The sequence below is a fragment of the Diabrotica undecimpunctata genome, chromosome 6 (genome assembly GCF_040954645.1).
Source record: "Diabrotica undecimpunctata isolate CICGRU chromosome 6, icDiaUnde3, whole genome shotgun sequence".
Classification (NCBI taxonomy): Eukaryota; Metazoa; Arthropoda; class Insecta; order Coleoptera; family Chrysomelidae; genus Diabrotica; species Diabrotica undecimpunctata.
In genome coordinates this window covers 36,598,996-36,618,011 of record NC_092808.1, presented here as the reverse complement: position 1 = coordinate 36,618,011, position 19,016 = coordinate 36,598,996, and the positions used below count along the sequence as shown (strand labels likewise).

The following is a 19,016-nucleotide window of genomic DNA, read 5'->3' as shown; positions in this document are numbered from 1 at the left end:
ATAAAAAGCTTTATTCAATTTCATGTTCACTGAATTCACTTGCTCTGACCATTTGAGATTACAATCAATGAATACACCCAAAAACTTTGTAGAGTGAGTGGAAGATAACATATTGTTTCTATCGTGGATGGTTAAGATATAGTCATATTTAGATGAGTTGTCGAAATGAAATTACCAAACTTTTCTTAATTATTAATTAATTATCAAAGGTCAATTTTATTTAAATTAAACTAAAATATAACAATTAGCTGATACATAAAAACTTATAAGTTATAAACTTTTAAATTGTTATGAGAGCAAATCTTAGTGAATTAATGATAAATGATTATTTAGGAAAATTTAACAAAACCACCCCCCTTAATGGTTAGTTATAGTCTAGTAGCTCGAGACTATACCTTCCATATACCTATTTGCCGGTGGATTTTCTTCTCCTAGTGCAAAGAACCGCACCTTTGCCAGAGTCTCATGCTGACATAGAATGTGCTCTGCTGCTTCTTTTTCGAGGTGACAGAATCTGCACAAGTCATCATCTGATAATCCCATTAGCTTCAAGTGCCTATTCAGCTTACAGTGCCCTGTTAGAAGACTGTCTTTGTTTATTAGGTCTGCCGTAAATTTTGGCGAATGTTCTGTAATGAACTGTTTTGCCTGTCCTTGTCCTGGTGAATTCCTCCATCATTCCAGAGATTTGTGAGCCACCCACTTGATGTACCCCTTGATTTGTCCCTACTATGCCAGCTACCACACCCTCCGTGTGTTTTAAGCCATCTGTGTATCAGGTAGCAGCAGCTTGTATGGGTATACCTTCATTCCAGTCTTCCTGGTATCTTAATTGTGAACTTATTGTTAAAGCTATATCTCGTAGCTGTTGCATCGATAGGTTGCCTCATTACAATACTGGCTCTTAGCTCCTCGATTAGCTTTCTGTTGTCAGCACCATGCATCTGGCTTATATGTGACTATTAATTAATCTGTACATCGCTGATCTGGCTTCGCTCTGTATAAAGATATGAAGTAGTGGTAGATTCAGCAGGAATTCCAATGCTGCTGTGGGAGTTGCTTTTATGGCTCCCGTAATACACAGGCATGCTAGCCTTTGTGTATTACCTAGCAGCCTTATTGCTTCCACTTTCTGCGTTTTTGTCCACTACGTCACCGAGCCATAGGTTATTATTGGTCTAATAACTCTCGTGTATGACAATAGAGTCATTTTGGGGTTAAGTTCCCAATTCTTACCGCACATACTTCTATATCTGCCCAGGGACATAGTAGCTTTCTGTGTGGTTTTCAGAATATGATTATTCCATGTAAGCTTATAATCAAAATACACCCTAAGGTATTTTATTTCTTTGGCAAGAGAAATCTTTGCTCCTCCCAGCACCGGTGGTTTTAGGCCTTGTAGTGCTGTTTGTTTTTTTTTGGTGAAGTTGACGATTTGTGTTTCCTGAGTATTGACTATCAGTCTCTCTTGTTTACACCAGTCGTCAACTATATTAAGGACTGCTTGCATTCTCTCAGACACCACCTGGGCAAACCTGCCCCTGACAACGATTGCTATATCGTCAACATATCTTAGACAGTAAAAGCCTTCTGTGGACAGATTTCTGAGGAGATCGTTTACCAAGGTTGCTCAAAGTAAAGGGGACAGAACTCTTCCTTGTAAATAGCCTCTACCTACTTTTGATTTGATGGTTGCTTTATCCAGAGTAGATATAACTGTCCTATTCTCCAGGAATGCCCTTATCCATCTACATATTACCGCAGGTGCGCCTCGTCTACTCATAGCTCCTATCAAAGAGCTGGTAGTAAAATTAATAAATGCCCCTTCTATATCTAAAAAAGCGGCCATTGCTATCTCTTTGTCTTCCATTGACTTTGACATAGGCCCATTTAAATTATTCAACGCAGTCTTTGAGTACTTCGTCTCTGATCTACCTATCAAGAAGCCTTTCAGCGTTTTTAATAGAAAAGAACATAGGCTTATCTGTCATGTTATCTATCATGTGATCTATCATGTTAACTAGCTTTGATGAACTTGCATATGTGTGGTATCAATACCTCTAATCCCATATGCAACAGTATTGGATATATGCCATCTGGCCCTGGAGACTTATGTGGCCGAAATTTATTTATAGCCCATCTAATTCTGTTTGGTCTTGTGATATGTTGGTTTGCCTATTTGTATCATCCATAATTGTTGAGCCCGGGAAGTGCATGATTATCAGTTCTCTAAGACTTTCCTCTTTGGTGTCCATAAATTTGCCATTAGCTTTCTTTAGGAAACATACTTCTTTAGTTGTCGCACCATTCTTTGCCAGGACTTTATGGATTCGAGAACATGCCGGGATATCTGTAATCTCCTCTCAAATTTCTCTTCAGGGAATTCCTTTTAACTTTCCAAATTTCTTTATTATATAGCGTTAGCTAATACCTGTAGATATCCCAGTCTTGGTTACTTTTGGCTATGTTAAATAGGGTTCAGACTTCCGACCTCATACTCTTTAAGCCGTTGCTCCACGAGACTGTATTACTGCCCGTACTTTTCCTTGTTTTTCTGCACAGTTTTCCTGGTAAACCGCCATAATAGCTTCGCTTACCGTTTTTCAGTTTCAAGAAAACATTGTCCCACAAACTTCAACTAGGATACCCGGAGACAAGTCCTGTAAGAAATTATTCCAAATACCAAAACTAGACTAAAAGTTAACCTGGATGATAACAATGGGTGATCCTCAAAACTCAGCTACTTATTTTCCGCTTAAAACCATGTCGCTTTGCTTAGTACTTGCCTATGGGGAACAACACTGACTCCGTTATTATATCCCTTCGCACAAAGTAACAGCTTATACCAAACACCGATTAGTTGGCATTGAAAAGATTGCCAAACTGCATCTTATCCTTAAATCACCTTCTTCTCACCACACACATGGAATTTTGCTGCTTTTTTCTTAAGGACTTTCTTAAGAACTTTGTTTTTCTTAGTTTTATAAAAAAAGTTATTCTTTATAAAAAGTTCTGTATGTTTTAAAAACTAAAATACAATTATCAATTATTGTTATTAAATTTTTTCAGTCATATCCGCAATTTGTCAAAAAATATGAATTTTATATTTATATGGCATTTTCAGACTTTTGGTCCGCTCTGTATACATAAAGCAGCGTTACAGGTCTTGTAGGTCCCTCGCTTCTAAAAATTTATGATTTGACTAGTTATTTTCCTTAAATTTTTTTAGTTTCCTGTTTTTTTCCTCCATCTCTCACGTCTATTTCTGACAAGTCTTGCTTTACTGCTTCCAACCATTTCTTCTTCAGCCGTCTTCTTCTTTTTTCTCAATTTTTCCTTGATTCAGTATTGTTTTAACATTTTAGTTCTCTGACATTCGCATAATGTGACCAAACCATCTAACTCTTTGGTCTCGTATTTTTGCCGTAATTATTGGTTTTCCTTTCATTCATATTACTTCTTTATTTGTTCGTCTTCTCCAGTATTCTTTGCCGTCTGTATTCCTCCGAGTATTTTATTGAGCAACTTTTTTTCCCAAATCTCTACTTTTTTTCTTTTAGCTTTTCATTTTACTCTATCTGCAACAACTCTGAAGAGTTATATTGTTGTTTTTCCATTCCACTGTTAAAATTTTTTAACGAGGACGTACGTCGTCTCCTCGTTCTCTTTTTCCTTCCTTTCCCTTGTATAACCAATCGCATCAACTGATATTTTTCGTTTCTTAGTATGTGACCAAAGTAGCTAATTTTTTTTTTTTGTTTATAGTGGATTTTTTCATCTTTCTTTTTTTTTCATCTTTCTTAATGTTTTTGTGTTCGTTACGTGTTGTGCCAGTGATATTTTCCACATACTTAGATAACACCACACCTCAAAGCTGACTGGCAAAGTATTTTGTAATTGCGTCCGTCTAATACCAGGTTGAATAAATTTATAGCGTTTTTAAATTAATTCTTGTTCTAAATCTCTACTCACCGTGAACTGCCTTGTAAAACTTTCTCCGATTGTTACCCTATTTCTGGTGTTCCTAAGCGTTATTTTCACTAGTCTTATTAGCTTTTCTGATATTTCGAATGTTGTTATGACCTCATATAGTATCCTTCGGTTTAAGGAGTCGAATGCCTGTTTAAAATCGATAAATGACATCGTTTTTTTTTGCATTCAAAGAATATTATTATAAAGATATGAAAAGAATTAAAACAAAAACTTTTTTAAAATTTTACCAACTGGTATATTACATAAACTTCAGGTGAAACAATGCTCATGCAAAATGTATCAATAGGTATATGTAAATAAGAAAAATCAAAATTTCAAAATCAAGCGAATAACAAATTACATGTTCGAGTATGTCGTCTTACTTCATTATGCTGAAGAGGTACGCGGACGTAGACAAAGGAAACATTCGACTAGCTATGCCTTTAAACATTACAACATACTTCACGGTCCTCAGATGTTCTTGCTACGACATTACTATTAGATTACGTTTGGAGGACAAGTTGATCTATAAACACTTAACGGAAATACGACCCGACTTGTAACTACATAATAACAAGCAGGTACAGAGAGACGAGACAGTATATGTATATATATTTAGGCTTTTTTAAAATTGAGTGTGCTTTTTAAAAACTTTTGTATATTGACTTTTATTTTTTAATTTACTGACTGTATACTTATCACAAGTAAGTTTGATTTTCTAATTTAAAGTTTCCCAGACTTTCTTAGATCGGGATTCTTTTAACAAAAAAAATTAGTTGGTGACCCCCTTGCCTTACCAAGATGACTATAAAAGTTTTTATAAAGCTGATAAATAAATAAACGTGGCGCGATTTTTGCAATTCTTTTATGATTCTCATGAGATCAATATAATATATCTCTGTTATTGGCTGGCCACTATAAAGTTTTGGATATAAAATTTCATATAAAATATATATATATATATATATATATATATATATATATATACACCGGTATTTAGGCGCCTCGCCTTCCGGTAGGGATCTATGGAGGAGTATCACTGAGCCGCAAGCCCTTATCTCTTGCCGTACTGCTCCACCATAGGCCGATCAGACACCACCATATTCTAGTCTAAGCCGCAGATTCATTTAGAATTTTAAACTGCTGCGTTAGCCTTTTTGTTTTCTGTACACCGAGCTGGGGATCGAACCACTGAACCACTCGCAGTGAAGCGAAAGAGAACTGGCCGCCCAACCCGCTTGGCTATCTGACCGAAATTTCATATAATAAATAGTCTAAAACGTTTATAACCTTTTTTTTCAATTAAACTGGTCCGTTTTATAAAAGAACCAAACTTTTCCTATAAACTACACCCAAATCCAAATTCTTGAAGGCATTTCCCGTGACGTACGATCGTTTAAAATGTAAAGTATTAAATTCAGCGTTTTTTATTCATATTTCAAATGCTTCATCTTTGTTTTCACAGCTCAAAACCGAAATTTCACGTCATACATTTCAAAGATATCTCTAAAATAAAAATTTTACTACGACTGGTCAATGAAAGTGATCAATTTTATTGATCCCACGAGAATCGTAAAAAATGGCAAAAATCGCACCACGTTTATTTATATAACACCTTTATAAAAACTGAGTTTATTAGCGGCAAAACACAAAAACTGCATACGAAAGCTGCACTCCTTAGTTTTAAAACGCATCTTAATTTTTGTCGATAAGTCACATGGATCAAAAGATATCGAATTTTTACTGTCGAGCTGATACAAATTTATTTAACTTTGATTTCACGCGCATAACTGACATTCAAAATCGACGGTCGCTTCAAGCGTTGTTTCTTAGAGAACGGTTTATTCTACACAAAAAGTGCTAATAAACGTTTTTGTTTAAAATTATCTCAGCTACATTTTTGAAGTTATACTTCTATACGCGAGTTCGACGTTGGAAATTTGTACGGGAGTGAATTGGCAAAACCATTACATATGTTCCTTTATAAAAATGTTTCTTTTGTAAAATATATAATATTTATTAATAATATTATTGTTTTATATTAATTCGGTTGATATATACATTTGGCCAAAGTCTTTTGCAAATAAATATTCTTCCTGGAACTTCTATGATTCGTAATAACCTTTTTGATTTTTGGAATACAATAAATAAATAAACACAAAATACAACCAAAAACTGACATAATGTTCTTGACAAATAATGACATTGATTAGCCACCTTCTTACTTAAGGTTTCTGGTCGAATGAGTTGAGGCGCGGTATTTAGAACTAGAAGTCGCGAGTTCGATTCCAATGTGGGAATATATTTTTTTAATTATTATGTTCTGATTTTTGTCACTTTGGTTTTAAAAATCAAAGAATGAAGAAATCATAATATATTTTTTAATATTGTTTCGCTTATTTTATACATTATTTAATTTTCCAAACTATTTTATTTATATCATGAATATTATCATTGCATATTTAAAATATAGTAGTCATGGGCGTAGAGATGAAAGGGACAAATATAATGATTGCTATTTTAAATTTCTTTTATGTATATGTTTATATGTATGACAAATGTCAAAAAAAGTCGATTTTATTTTTAAATTGTGATTTTTGGCATATATATGATACTAGTGACGTTATTCATCTGGGAAGAAAGAGTTATTCTTTCACTGTGAGTTAATTTAATAAGATTTTCACAATTTAGTGGGTATTTTGAAACGGTGCCACAAAGAATCAAAAAATCCAGGGACCTAATGATTTATACAAGTGCTTTCAAATAATATATTAATTTCTCCATGGTCTTATTTAAAAGTATCTTACAAAATGGCGCCAAGAGGCTATTAATAAAACTGAGGCTTAGTGTAGTTACCAAAAAAATTTAGGAATTTAAGTTTTAAGGTTCAGAAAAGAGTTGTTTGGGTGGGACTTATTTCGTTTTTAAAGTTATACTTCTATACGCGCGTTCGACGTTAGAAATGTGTATGGGAGTGAATCAGCAAAATCATTACATATGTAAGATATAGGTAAGAGAGAGACAGAAGATATATTTTCTTTCTCTTTCTCTCTCGAGAATAAAAATGTTCTTTTTGTAAATATTTTAATATTTATTAATATTATTATTTTTTTTTATTAATATTATTATCATGGTAAATTGAACATATGTATAAGTAAGTTATGCATATTGTTTATTTTGTAACAGTTTCCTATGGATTCATATTCTACATTCAACTTTTTGAAGAGTTAATTTAGTTAAATTTACCAACTGACTTGGTACTCCTTGCTCTTTAATTGCTATGAACATTTCTCTTCTATTTACAGAGTGGTAGGCTGCTTTATAGTCTATAAATATGTGGTGTCCTTTAATTTACCCTTGGTAAATCCACAAATGTTAGTGACCATTCCTCAAATCACGTTCGATGAGAATATCATGATATTTAAGCTAAGAACACATTTTTAACAAGTGTCGTGTTAACACGGCACGTCAGAATGCGACATAGCAGATATGCTGGACACATCTGTGTTGTAAAACGTGTATAATGCTGACATTTTGATGTTTTTAAACTAGTAAAATAGTCTTATAATATAATGGACTACAAACCAAAAGAGATGGACTGGTTAGATGGAAAAGAGGAAACGGTAGCTGTTACTGCGGCATTTTTTGTGCTGCGACATGAACCTAGTATTTCAGAGAGTACTGGGTTCATTTTTATTTTGTACATTGTACAAAAAATTATATTTTCGTATTCTTCTGTTACTTGTTCCTCCACATTTAAAGGTATAAATAGAATAAATATGTAAACAAACTCGCGGCCTAGTGAATATAACCTCGTCTTGATGTTTTAACATTCTGTAACACTCTGACAAAAATCTGACCACGTTAGATATTAAAAACACGCATTATGATGTATTAAAGCGTGTTGTTGCTCTCTGACGTCACATCACAATAATATGTATAGATCCATTTAAAATAACATATAGATTTTTATATGACACATGGTAATGCGTGTTAACACGACGCGTATTAAAAAGTGTCCTTAGCTTTGTTCTATAAACACCTTTTGTGAGACGGCGACCGTGAAATTTATATTTGATATATCTGGTCACTGGTAACGGTTATCAAAGCAAGTAACGATAGTTAATAATGATTTCTAAATCACGGTGAATAATTCACCGGTAGTGAAAACGCGGCCCACTACTAGTTGAACCATGTTCTCAGATTGTTTAGCAGACAACGCGTCTTCTACCTCGGCTTCTTCGTCTTTGAATTTCCCCTCCATGATCACATGCAGCAGTTCGTAGTGCTCACCTGTCATAACATGGCCCAAATATTGAAACTGTTAATTTTGATAGTGTTTGCGACTTCTTTGTCATTTCTCATTATTCTAAAGCAGACTTCAACCCATGGTTAGAAATTGTTTCTGTATTGTATCTATGGTTATAGAGATATAAATCCGCTAGTACTTTTATATATCCCTCGTCGATCAGTTTTATTATTACTGCTGGTATTTGATCATGATATGGTAATTTGGTGGCTTTAATCAGTCTTCCAATTTTATCTACTAACAACCAACAAGTTACAATCATTTAGCTATTATAAATAATATTTATATATTTGTTTTTCTTTGCAGAGAGGCGTCCAACCTACAGCTTCATGAAAGTGTATGAACCGCCTGGAACAAGAGACGATGATCTCGATGAAGAAGGAGTTGAGTATGACTTCCGACATGTTGCCAAAGAATCCCCACATATTCCTTCTAATCAGACTGTAAGTAATAGATATTTAAATGCAATATATAAACTAGATGATGTGTTTATACTATTATTGAAAAATTTTTGTGTTGAATCTATTCGTAGGTCGTAGGCTATGTATGTATTTATGTATTTTGCGGATTTCACCATTAGTTATGATCGTCAATATATTACACATAATCGTTTCCTTCTTTTATCTGATTTTCTCTATCCTAAGCAATTTTATCCAGCAGAATACATATTGATCCAACAATTTGTTTAGTAATATCTGGTAGAGATATTGCAATTTGGAATTCTTTTGATGTTATGTATAGGCCATGATATGTAAATTCCTTGAGACGTAGAACCAATTTTTATTCTTAAGCTGAGACACCCAAATTTTAGCGTAGGCAAGTCCTCCGCATATATTTGTATTGAGTACTTATAAGGCTGTACAATGTGCATAGTGTGTTTTTGAATGTAAGCCTACTAGGCAGATGACGACTTCTTGGTTTGTCAGCACCCTAGAAGAGGCGAACTAGACAATCCGTGTTTATTTTGTAGTAGGAGTCTATGGCAAATCATTTGGTACTATAGGCGGAACCACTCTCTCCTGAGCTATCTTGACCACGTAAAGCCTATTATCGTTAAATAAATTTGCAACGTAGTTGCACAATTCCTTACGTTTTTTATTCATATCAGGTATAATTTTACAACACCTGTGTAGCAGAAACTCTACATATCCACTCTATATAGTCCGACTGTTTTTTGTATATTTAGAATAGAATCCAGATGCTGAGAGCCAGATGGGTCAGCACATTTCATTTGATGTGAGTAGTCTAAAGGCCTTATATGGATCCAATTCTAGTGCGTGTCAGAAAATAGACAGATGAGTAGGACGGTAAAGCATACGAAGTTACGACTCGATATTCCCCTAGACATTCTCTCTGATGTCTTCTTCAGGGCTCTCGAGATCTCAGTCTCCTGAGCCCCCAGACACTACTACAATTTTTACAAGTCACTTTACTACTGCTAATAATGACGTAGTTTGTGTGGCAGTTGACGCGAAGATTTCTGACGACGGTATTTTGATTGTAAAGTGGAGCGGACGATATTTTCTTTATGAGAGGTCTCTATGTCGAAGATAACTGGATGCCGTCATCTCTTTAATTGAGACAATTTGGCCTTTATTCAATCCCTATGGCTCTCACTCCGGAAATCGATCTCAATAAAGATTATTATAAAAATTCTGCGATTGTATAAATAAACTTGTTTATTATAACGTTATGTCATTACAAAATTGACATACTTGGCCTCGATCTTGTAGGCAGCAGCATGTAAATGGCTGAAAAAATCTAAGGGTGTTTTTACTCTAGGAAAATCAAAGTCTGACTGTTTTTTGTGTTATATGTTTGTGTTAACTATATCTTAATTGTGATTGTGTAACGTAAATTGTGCAACGTACATTTTGGTTGTGACACACATTTGTCTTCGTTAATTAGGATCTTTGACTTTTCTCTTTTTCATGTATGGTTTATGATGATTAATGCATCTTTTCATTGTGGTCTATGTTTATAGTCCCAGGCTTGTTTGTATTTTTGGGAGTTCTCGAAGTCTCTGTTCTTAATGTATGTTTCATGCTCGTTTATCCTGCCACATGATGATATTGCGGTTTCTCCCACGTAGAAGTAGTTGCATTCACAAAGTATTTTATAGATGCAGTTTTTATCTTTCATGTGTGTTGTTTCGTTTGGTTTTGGACAGAATAGATCTCAGTATATTGGCTGTTTTGAATGGTGTTTGATGATGTACTTATTTCCCATCCTCTTTAGTTTGTGTGATAAGATAAACTTTACATAATATGGTATTTTTGTCATCTTTGTGTCCCTTCTTGTGTGTCTTTCTGGATTGCTTGTGGTGTTTTGTTGTTTTCTTTTTTTAATCTTGGGGAAGGTCTTGTTTATATATGACAATGGTAGTCATTTTTAGTTAAAACATTTGTTAACAGGTTTTTTTCCACCTGAAATGCATTTTCATTAGCGTAGGCGCTTCGGGTTATATCTATTTATCTATATAAATCCCTATATGATTATCCAGATATCACAACAGACGAATAAAAAGAGCTCTCTCGAAGATGAAAAACAATAAATATAAATCTGGAATTAGACAGGTTGATATTATTTCCCTGAAATTGTTTATAGCTGTATTTGATAATATAATTAATAAGTTGAAAGTCATAGCATCAACCAAGTAATAGTTTACGAATATCTAGGGCATGAGACTTGCTTGGGTCTAGATATTCAGACAATTGAAATACAAAGAAGGATAGGTCTCACATTGGCTGCCTTTGGTAGATTGAACAACATTTTTAAGTTTAATATTTCAGTTTGTTTATAAAGAAAGGTTTTTAACCAATGTCCTTTACCAGTTCTCACATATGGTGAGAAAACAATAAATAAAATAAGAGTTACACAACACAATATGGAAAAATCAATGTTAAGTATAACCATTAGAGATAAAGATTAAGACCTAGATATAAGAAGAAGAATGGGAGTCACGGATGCAGTTAAAATAATAGCCATAACTAAATAGGATTTATCCGGATATGTTCCTAGATTGACGATGACAGATAGACCAGAAAGAGTCTGGAATTGCGACCAAGACAAGAGGCGTATTGAAGCAGAGGATGACCATCGACTAGATGGACGGATGATCTAAATGGCATCACCACTAATTGGATGCAAAAAGCTTAAGATAGAAATAGTTGGAAAATTTTACGTGAGGCCTACGTTCACCAGTGGATAAATATAGACATATTGGTGAATTATTGGAATATGTGTTTTGCATTTACCTTATATTAGAGCTCCAGGTAAATATGGTGTAGTGTGAAACAAACCTGTGTGAAACAAATCAATAAAAACAAAAGCCTTCAACCAGTGCGTTCTACCAGTCCTTACGTAAGGACTGAATTTGACTTTCACAAAAACATCAGCGGAAAAATTGAGGACACAGCGTAAAATGGAGAGATCAATGCTTGGAATAAGCATGAGAAATGGACTAAGAAAAGAGGAAGTTCGTAGACAAACCGGGGTGGAAGGCAATATCGAACATATTACAAGGCAAATGGACGGGAATGAAAGACGACAGATGGACAAAAAAAATTGGTTGAGTCGAGACCACGGGCAGACAAGCGAAGCTGGGGGGGACTCCGTACGCTATGGATCAACGACCTCAGAAGACAATAAACAAATAAGGGCTAATTGATATAAAATCTTTTACACTTCTGGTTATAAGTACTTTTGTATAATATATATATATATATATAATGTAAAAATTGTTGTACAATTGTAAAAATTAATATAACAATCTTAACTTAATTTAAAAACACTTTCATCCTAAGTTATGTCACCACCTAATTAATTTGTTAAATATTTGTTGCAGATTTACAGAAGTCTGCAAAGGCCTACTAGAAACGCCACCCTTCCTCCTCTGCCGGGTGCCCATACCATCACACACAAGTATCGGGGTCCCGAAGTTGTTACAACCTCGAATCGAATACAAGAAAGTTGCATATAAATGTCATTGTTTTTATCATGTAATATATAAATGTAATATTAAAACAAACACAAATAAAAATTTCATTGTCGATATTATTTGCAGTTGTTTTATTTCAACCACATATTCTGTTTTTCCATGCAAATTTAAAATGTATTTTTAACTTACGTTTATACAAACAATTTGTTTTTTTAATAAAATAAATAGTTTGATTTGAAACATTGCGAGTAAAATAGAAAATTATAAGCATACAATGTTACAAAGTCGTACGAATAATATTAAATGCGGCAAAAGTTAAGGAAATTTTTCTTATATTTAGTCGGGATCATATTTTTATTTATCATGTTTTACAGATATAATATGATTAAAAAAACAAATCGATTATTGAGAAAAAAATTAATACACACATGGACACAACCCAGCGACGTCAAAATATACCAACAAGACATTAAAACCAAATTAAAATCAAATACAAAAACACCTCCTATTGAAGATATAAATAATATTCTCAATGAATGCATTACACAAGCTATCTGATAAAGCCAAAAGAAACATTGTTTAAAAATAAAGAACAAAGAGAAACTTTGAGAAAGCAGTGAAGTCAAAACCATAGTGAAATAAGGAAAAAATATAAAAAACAATATAAATAGAGATAGTAAAGAAAAAATAAGGAAACTTTATCAAGAAGTACACAAAGCAATCAAAAAAGAGTTACGAAGAGAATTATAATAACGGAAAAATTGATCAAATGATATAGTGAAATAGTTCACTTCATACTTCAATTTTAAACTAAAAAGAGTCAAATAGTAAAATTAAAAAAAACACAGGGTAAAAAAATAACCAACAGGACTCAGTTTTAAAAACTGTGAAAGATTCTTATCAAGAACTATAAAGTGCGAGCTCTCCCTCTTACGTTTTGAACGGTTATACTTAGGATTCGAAAAACTACGAAAAACGTAGGATTCACAACTTGTCATAACAAGTGACGTAATAATGACGTTACAGAGCCAATGTGACCAATAATTTTAAATCTGACCTTATGGCACGTGATATCTCGTTTGAAATGTATTGAATACACCTATTTAATTATACTAATTTTGTTTGGGTGTAGGCTGATTTTAATGAATAAATTAAATAAATACTGAAATTATAGTTTCGCATTTAATTATTAACAATTCTAACGTTCACTTCTGGATATTTGTCAAAAAAATTGAAGTTTTTCAATTCTGTAGTTGGTTTTACTTTTACTCTACTACAGTTTACTTTAAGTTTTTGCAAAAGTGACTATATCTTGAATATTTAGTTTTATTATTGTTTAACCATAACGAGACGTTTAAATATAAAAAAGGCAGAATCATACGTACTGTTGCGGACAAAGTAACAGCTGTCTTAAATAATTGGTAAGTGTAGAAAAAATTGCCATGCAGCGGAACGTCTTTTTAAGGAGAAGTACCCCGATCATCCTATATCGAGGACTTATTTGAGGGAGTTTCTTTAGATGTTTTGAAGAAACAGGTAGTGTTCAAGATTCCAAACGACCAACAATTGGTAATGCCAAAAAAATGACATAATTGCAGAAATGGTAGTGAACCCTACTTCTTCTACAACCCAAGTTGTGTCTATCTGTGGAATCAGTTAAAGGACAGTACACCGAGTGTAGGCTAAAAACAAATTTCGTCTTTCCGTTTAGATGATGACACCGACTGAACACCAATCAAATTAACCAACAACCAGATTACATAAGAACAATTTGTTTTAGTGACGAAAGTACTTTTTCCTCCAATGCAAATGTTAAAACACACAATTAGAGGTATGGAGTGACGACGCAAATCCTTACGTCTTTTGTGAAAAACATACTCAATTTCTACAAAAAATAAATCTTTGGGCAGGTATTTTGAAAAACCACATATTTGGGCCTGTTTTTTTAACGCTTTTTTTTAGCCGTTAATTCTTAAAACTCTGGTTAACTATTTCTTCATAATCCAGATGAATTCGGCAACTTAAAAATAACGTTTCTACAAGATGGTCCTACTATACACTATTATGTAGTAAGATGTGACCTATTTATGTATGTGGTTGGAAATATGACTGCGGATGATGGGTGTCGTACGGTTGGATCATCCTCCATATTGCCTGGAGTACCAGGATGATTTCTAACCACCGCTCGTGAGGATGAACGAAGGTTCTTCTGTTCCATTCTCTGATTAATTGAGAAATAATATGACGAAGAGAGAAGAGAGATCCACCGAGAGCTCTGTTGTCAACAAAGTGCTACTGGCAATGTAGAGTACTTTAGCAGTTCTAAATTTCTTATACTTAATTACATATATCTTACATAAAAGATTTATTAGTACTTTATGCACTGAAGCCACTTTAACAGAGATGTTGGTTCCTCAGGCCTCGATGCGTAAGTGAGACTACTCTTCTCAATGCGTAGAAATACCAGCAGAATGTCGACTCCTTGACTGGTCACGGATTCCGAAATAATAAAGTCCCTTTCGGACCTTAAATTATTTTGAACAAATGGTTTAGCGACAAAGTGCTGGTTCAGCTCGTTCACTAATTCGAAGAATAACTCCACTCGGGCTTTTATTTAATCCTGACCTTCGGTAATCTATCGGAACACTGTAACAGTTCGACAAGATCTGAAATAGCACTTCTGATTTGTGGTGATAATTTCAAAGTCGTGAGATCTTGTATTTATCTCCAGTAATGATAAAAGATATGGAACCGTTCTTTGTGATGAAGTCTCGCAGTTGGTATAGGTGAGAAATAAAACGCAGACAAACATGCTACTCAGCCAAAATAGATCTTGCTTGGTCAATATTAAGAACTAACGTAACCTCCGATAGAGACGTACGCTACTTTCATGCATTTCCTAGTTGCAAGAGCGTAGCGATCTTCCGTCGTAGGGTCAATACGATAGTAAATAATAAACCTCGTTGTAATTGACCGGCCATCGTGACAATCTTTATTGTGATTGGTCCACTCTGGCGGCATGGGGAATGCCGCGCTAGATGGATTGGATGACGGGGTTCGATAAAATGGCCAGTTTGGTCACCGGACCTTACACCATTAGTTTTTTTTTTGTAGGGGTACTTGAATTCTAAAGTTTAAGCTACAGCACACGACAGTATGGACATTTTTAAAAAATGAATTGTTGAAGAATGTAGGACAATTTCCCCCGATACATTTGAACAAGTTCGACAGGGGTTATAGAATACAATTTTAGTATTTATTTAATTTACTCATCAAAATCAGCTTAAACCAAAAAATATGATTGAATAGGTAAGTTCAATAGGTACCTTTCAAAAGTGATATCACTTGTAATAAGTTCCAATTTAAAATTATTGGTGGCAGTGGCTCTGTCATTTATGGGGGTCAGCAAGATCAAGGGAAGCATGGAAAATGGTAAAAAATCTAAAAACACACAGAAAACGTGAGAAGAATAGATTTAATAGAAGAAAGATCTTGAATCGAACATTACTCACAACTTCTGACTAAAACAAGACCACCATTCACGAACACCATTACAACAACATATGAAGTGGAATACGATGAAGACGATGAAATAATAGTAAAGGAAGTCGAAGATGCAATACAATATCTAAAAATTGTAAAAGGATGCGGACCACAAAGTATACCGAACGAATTATTAAAACACCGCTTACAAGTATTGCGGGACTTACTGGCGTATGTCTTCACCTTATTCTATAAAGGACATGACTTACCACCAGAGTGGACAAAAGCACATATTAACAACATCTACAAAAAAGAAGATAGAAAGAATTGTTCAAACTACAGGGGGCTAAGTTTCATAAATTCACTCTCAAGACTCCATGGAAAAGTAATAAAGAATAAAATTGAAAAAGAGATGACAAATGTAGACGAACAAAACGGCTTTCGCGCAGGCAGATCCTGTATAGACAGCATATTTTCTCTAAAGCAGGGCATTGAGAAAAGAATAACCCACAACCTTTCAACTGATGTTGATAAATTGGGAAAGATTTACGATTTCCAATTAGGAAATCGTAAAGCATTCCATTGGCTCCGCACATAACAAAAATTTTAATACCCCATGGACCTGGCATGGACATGGCTCATTCTTTACGTATTGTTTGAAATTTAGTCTTTCAAAAATTGTTTGAAATGGTACTATCTGTTCATCAACACTAAAATATTTGTCTTTTTCCAGATCAAGACATATGTTGCGGAGTGCATCAAAAAATGGTCTAACTTTAAATAATTTATCATTTGAAGTGGCTAGTTTTTCTAAATTGTTTACTATATGGATATTTTTTTGTGATAAAAAGAATCTATCTCTACTCATATTATTTACAAATAAACTAATATTATGACATACATTCTAATTTGAGGAAAGCCCATACAACCGATAATGATGTGGAGTCCAATAAAAGTGGTAATTTCATTGTTACCGGTTGGTCTAAATGTTTCGCCACTTTGTAAAGCGTATATATTTATCATTTCAGCTACTTTTTAAAAAATAGTAGTGAAAAGTACTGTAAAAAGTAATCTACAGGAGACTTCTCTTCATTTGATGTATTGTTTTGTATACTACGAGTCTTAGTTGGTTTTATTTTTCTGGGTTCATTCTTTTTTTTCTGCCACTTCATCTCAATTTTTTGTTTTTTGGATTTTTCATTTTTTTCTATTTTGAGGATAATCATTTATACTAAACAAAATAGTTATATATTTAATACACAAAAAAAAATCTACAAAAAAAATTCTTCAGCACTAGAAGAATTAGATTCAATATCTGAATGATTCTCCAAACACTGCAACATATTTTCACATTCAAGTTCTAATTGGTCATCATCTAATAGCGCTAATAACACCTCACGATCCCGTGGATCTTCTGGATTAAACCCTGAAATAATATTAGAACTAAAGTCTGATGCACATCACATTACAATGTACAATAAAAATGAAAGCATATTTTCTAACAAAATATAAAAGAAAATATGTATTTTATATGCCAATACTTTGATTCTCACATTTTATAAAACGTTTGATTATATATTTTATTAGTTTGTAAAAACTGTTTTACCTCGTACGTCGTTGTACCTCGTTTACGACTAGTTGACGTCGCCGTGACTAATAATTTTCAAAGTAACACAATACATTCAAACCGATAGCTATAAAGCAACTGATTTATTTATGTCTCCCAGAAATTGCTTAAATTAGCAAATATGCTGATTTATACAATTTTTGATATATAATCTTAGTGGATAGGATTATTTAAACTCAATGTACATTGCAATGTACACCAGGTCTGAAAGGGTTAAGACTGAAAATGTGGTTACAATTTTTAATTATTCGTTAAGAGTTACAATACTTAGTTATTAATTGATCATGTTCTTTATGTATTACTAGTGTTATGTTGTTTAAATTTTTTTGTGCCTTTCTCTTCAATTTTTGTTGCCTTCAAATACGAGCTGCAATTATTATAATATAAATAAATTCATTACGTGCAGAACTTCTTCGTTGGTAACTTTGCCTGTTCAAGAAATTTTCAACATACGTTTATACCACGATACTTAAGATCTTTGACTCCATTTCATATAGAAGAACGGAAAATACGTACCATTTTAGTAAACGAACTTTCATTTTCAATTTTTTATTATGACTTAAAGATTTTTAAGCTGAAATGATAGAGACGTTGGGTAATGGAATCGAAACAAGACCAATAAAAATCAACCAAGGGGTAAGACGAGAAGACACAATATCTCCAAAATTATTTACAGCTGCCCTAGAAGATATCTCTAAGTCAATAGGCAGGGAAAATAAGGGAATCCCTATTAACGGAAGATATTTGAATTATCTTAGATACGCAGATGATGTAGTACTAATAGCCAACACGTGGAATGCACTGAATACGATGATTGAGGAGCTACACACAGAATCACTAAAAAAAGGACTGCCAATGAATTTCAGCAAAACTAAACTAATGTCAAATAAAGATGACAAACCTATGATAAACATCCAAGGGAAAGAGATAGAACACGTAGATAAATATACATATCTGGGTCAAATTGTCAAGGTAAGCAAAGAATGGGATGGGCAGCCTACGGAAGACTCTAATATGTACTTAAAAATAAAAATATATCACAAAGAAACGAATCAAAGTGTTTAATTCCTATATCCTACTTCTACTTACATATGGAGCTCAAATCTGGACATTCAATAAAATAAACAGGGAGAAGATCAGAAAAACTCAGAGAGCTATGAAACGACAGATGCTGGGTATTTCACTCGAGGACCATAAAACCAATGAAGCCATTCGTAAGAGAACAAAAGTAAAAGATGCTGTCGAACAGGCAGCTAAACTGTAATGTAAATGGGCTAAGCATAACGAACGTCTTAAGGATGGCCGATGGAATTAAAAAATTAGGAATTGGCGGCCATATGAAGCCAAAAGACCACGAGGAAGACCGCAAATGCGCTGGAGCGACGATATTAAAAGAACTGCAGGACCAACGTGGAAACGTCTTACAAACAACAGAGATGAATGGCGAAAATTAAGATAGGCCTATATTCGGCAATTCGAATAGAGAGAAGGGCTCAAAAAAAACATCACTTGGGTACACGTAATAAAATGTAATTACGAATTCTAAACCGTAACACTTTTAATTGTAATTAGGTGGCAGTAGGTACTTATTAGTCTATATACAGGGTATTCTAAAGTGTCTACAGAAAATATTTAAGCATTGATTGGGAAAATTATAATGGATGTTAAAAAATGGTAAATGATAT

At 33.7% G+C, this 19,016-nt stretch overlaps 1 protein-coding gene across 1 annotated transcript in view; it reads left to right on the top strand.

The window, feature by feature from the left end:
* Positions 1–12,328, top strand: part of side-IV (sidestep IV transmembrane protein) — a 747,480-nt gene extending 735,152 nt beyond the window's left edge. The window contains exons 12-13 of the mRNA XM_072534629.1: positions 8,588–8,724; positions 12,129–12,328. Coding sequence (XP_072390730.1) covers positions 8,588–8,724; positions 12,129–12,263 — 272 coding nt within the window. The 3' untranslated portion in view covers positions 12,264–12,328. The remainder of the gene's footprint in view (positions 1–8,587; positions 8,725–12,128) is intronic.
* The last annotated feature ends 6,688 nt before the right edge of the window (positions 12,329–19,016 follow it).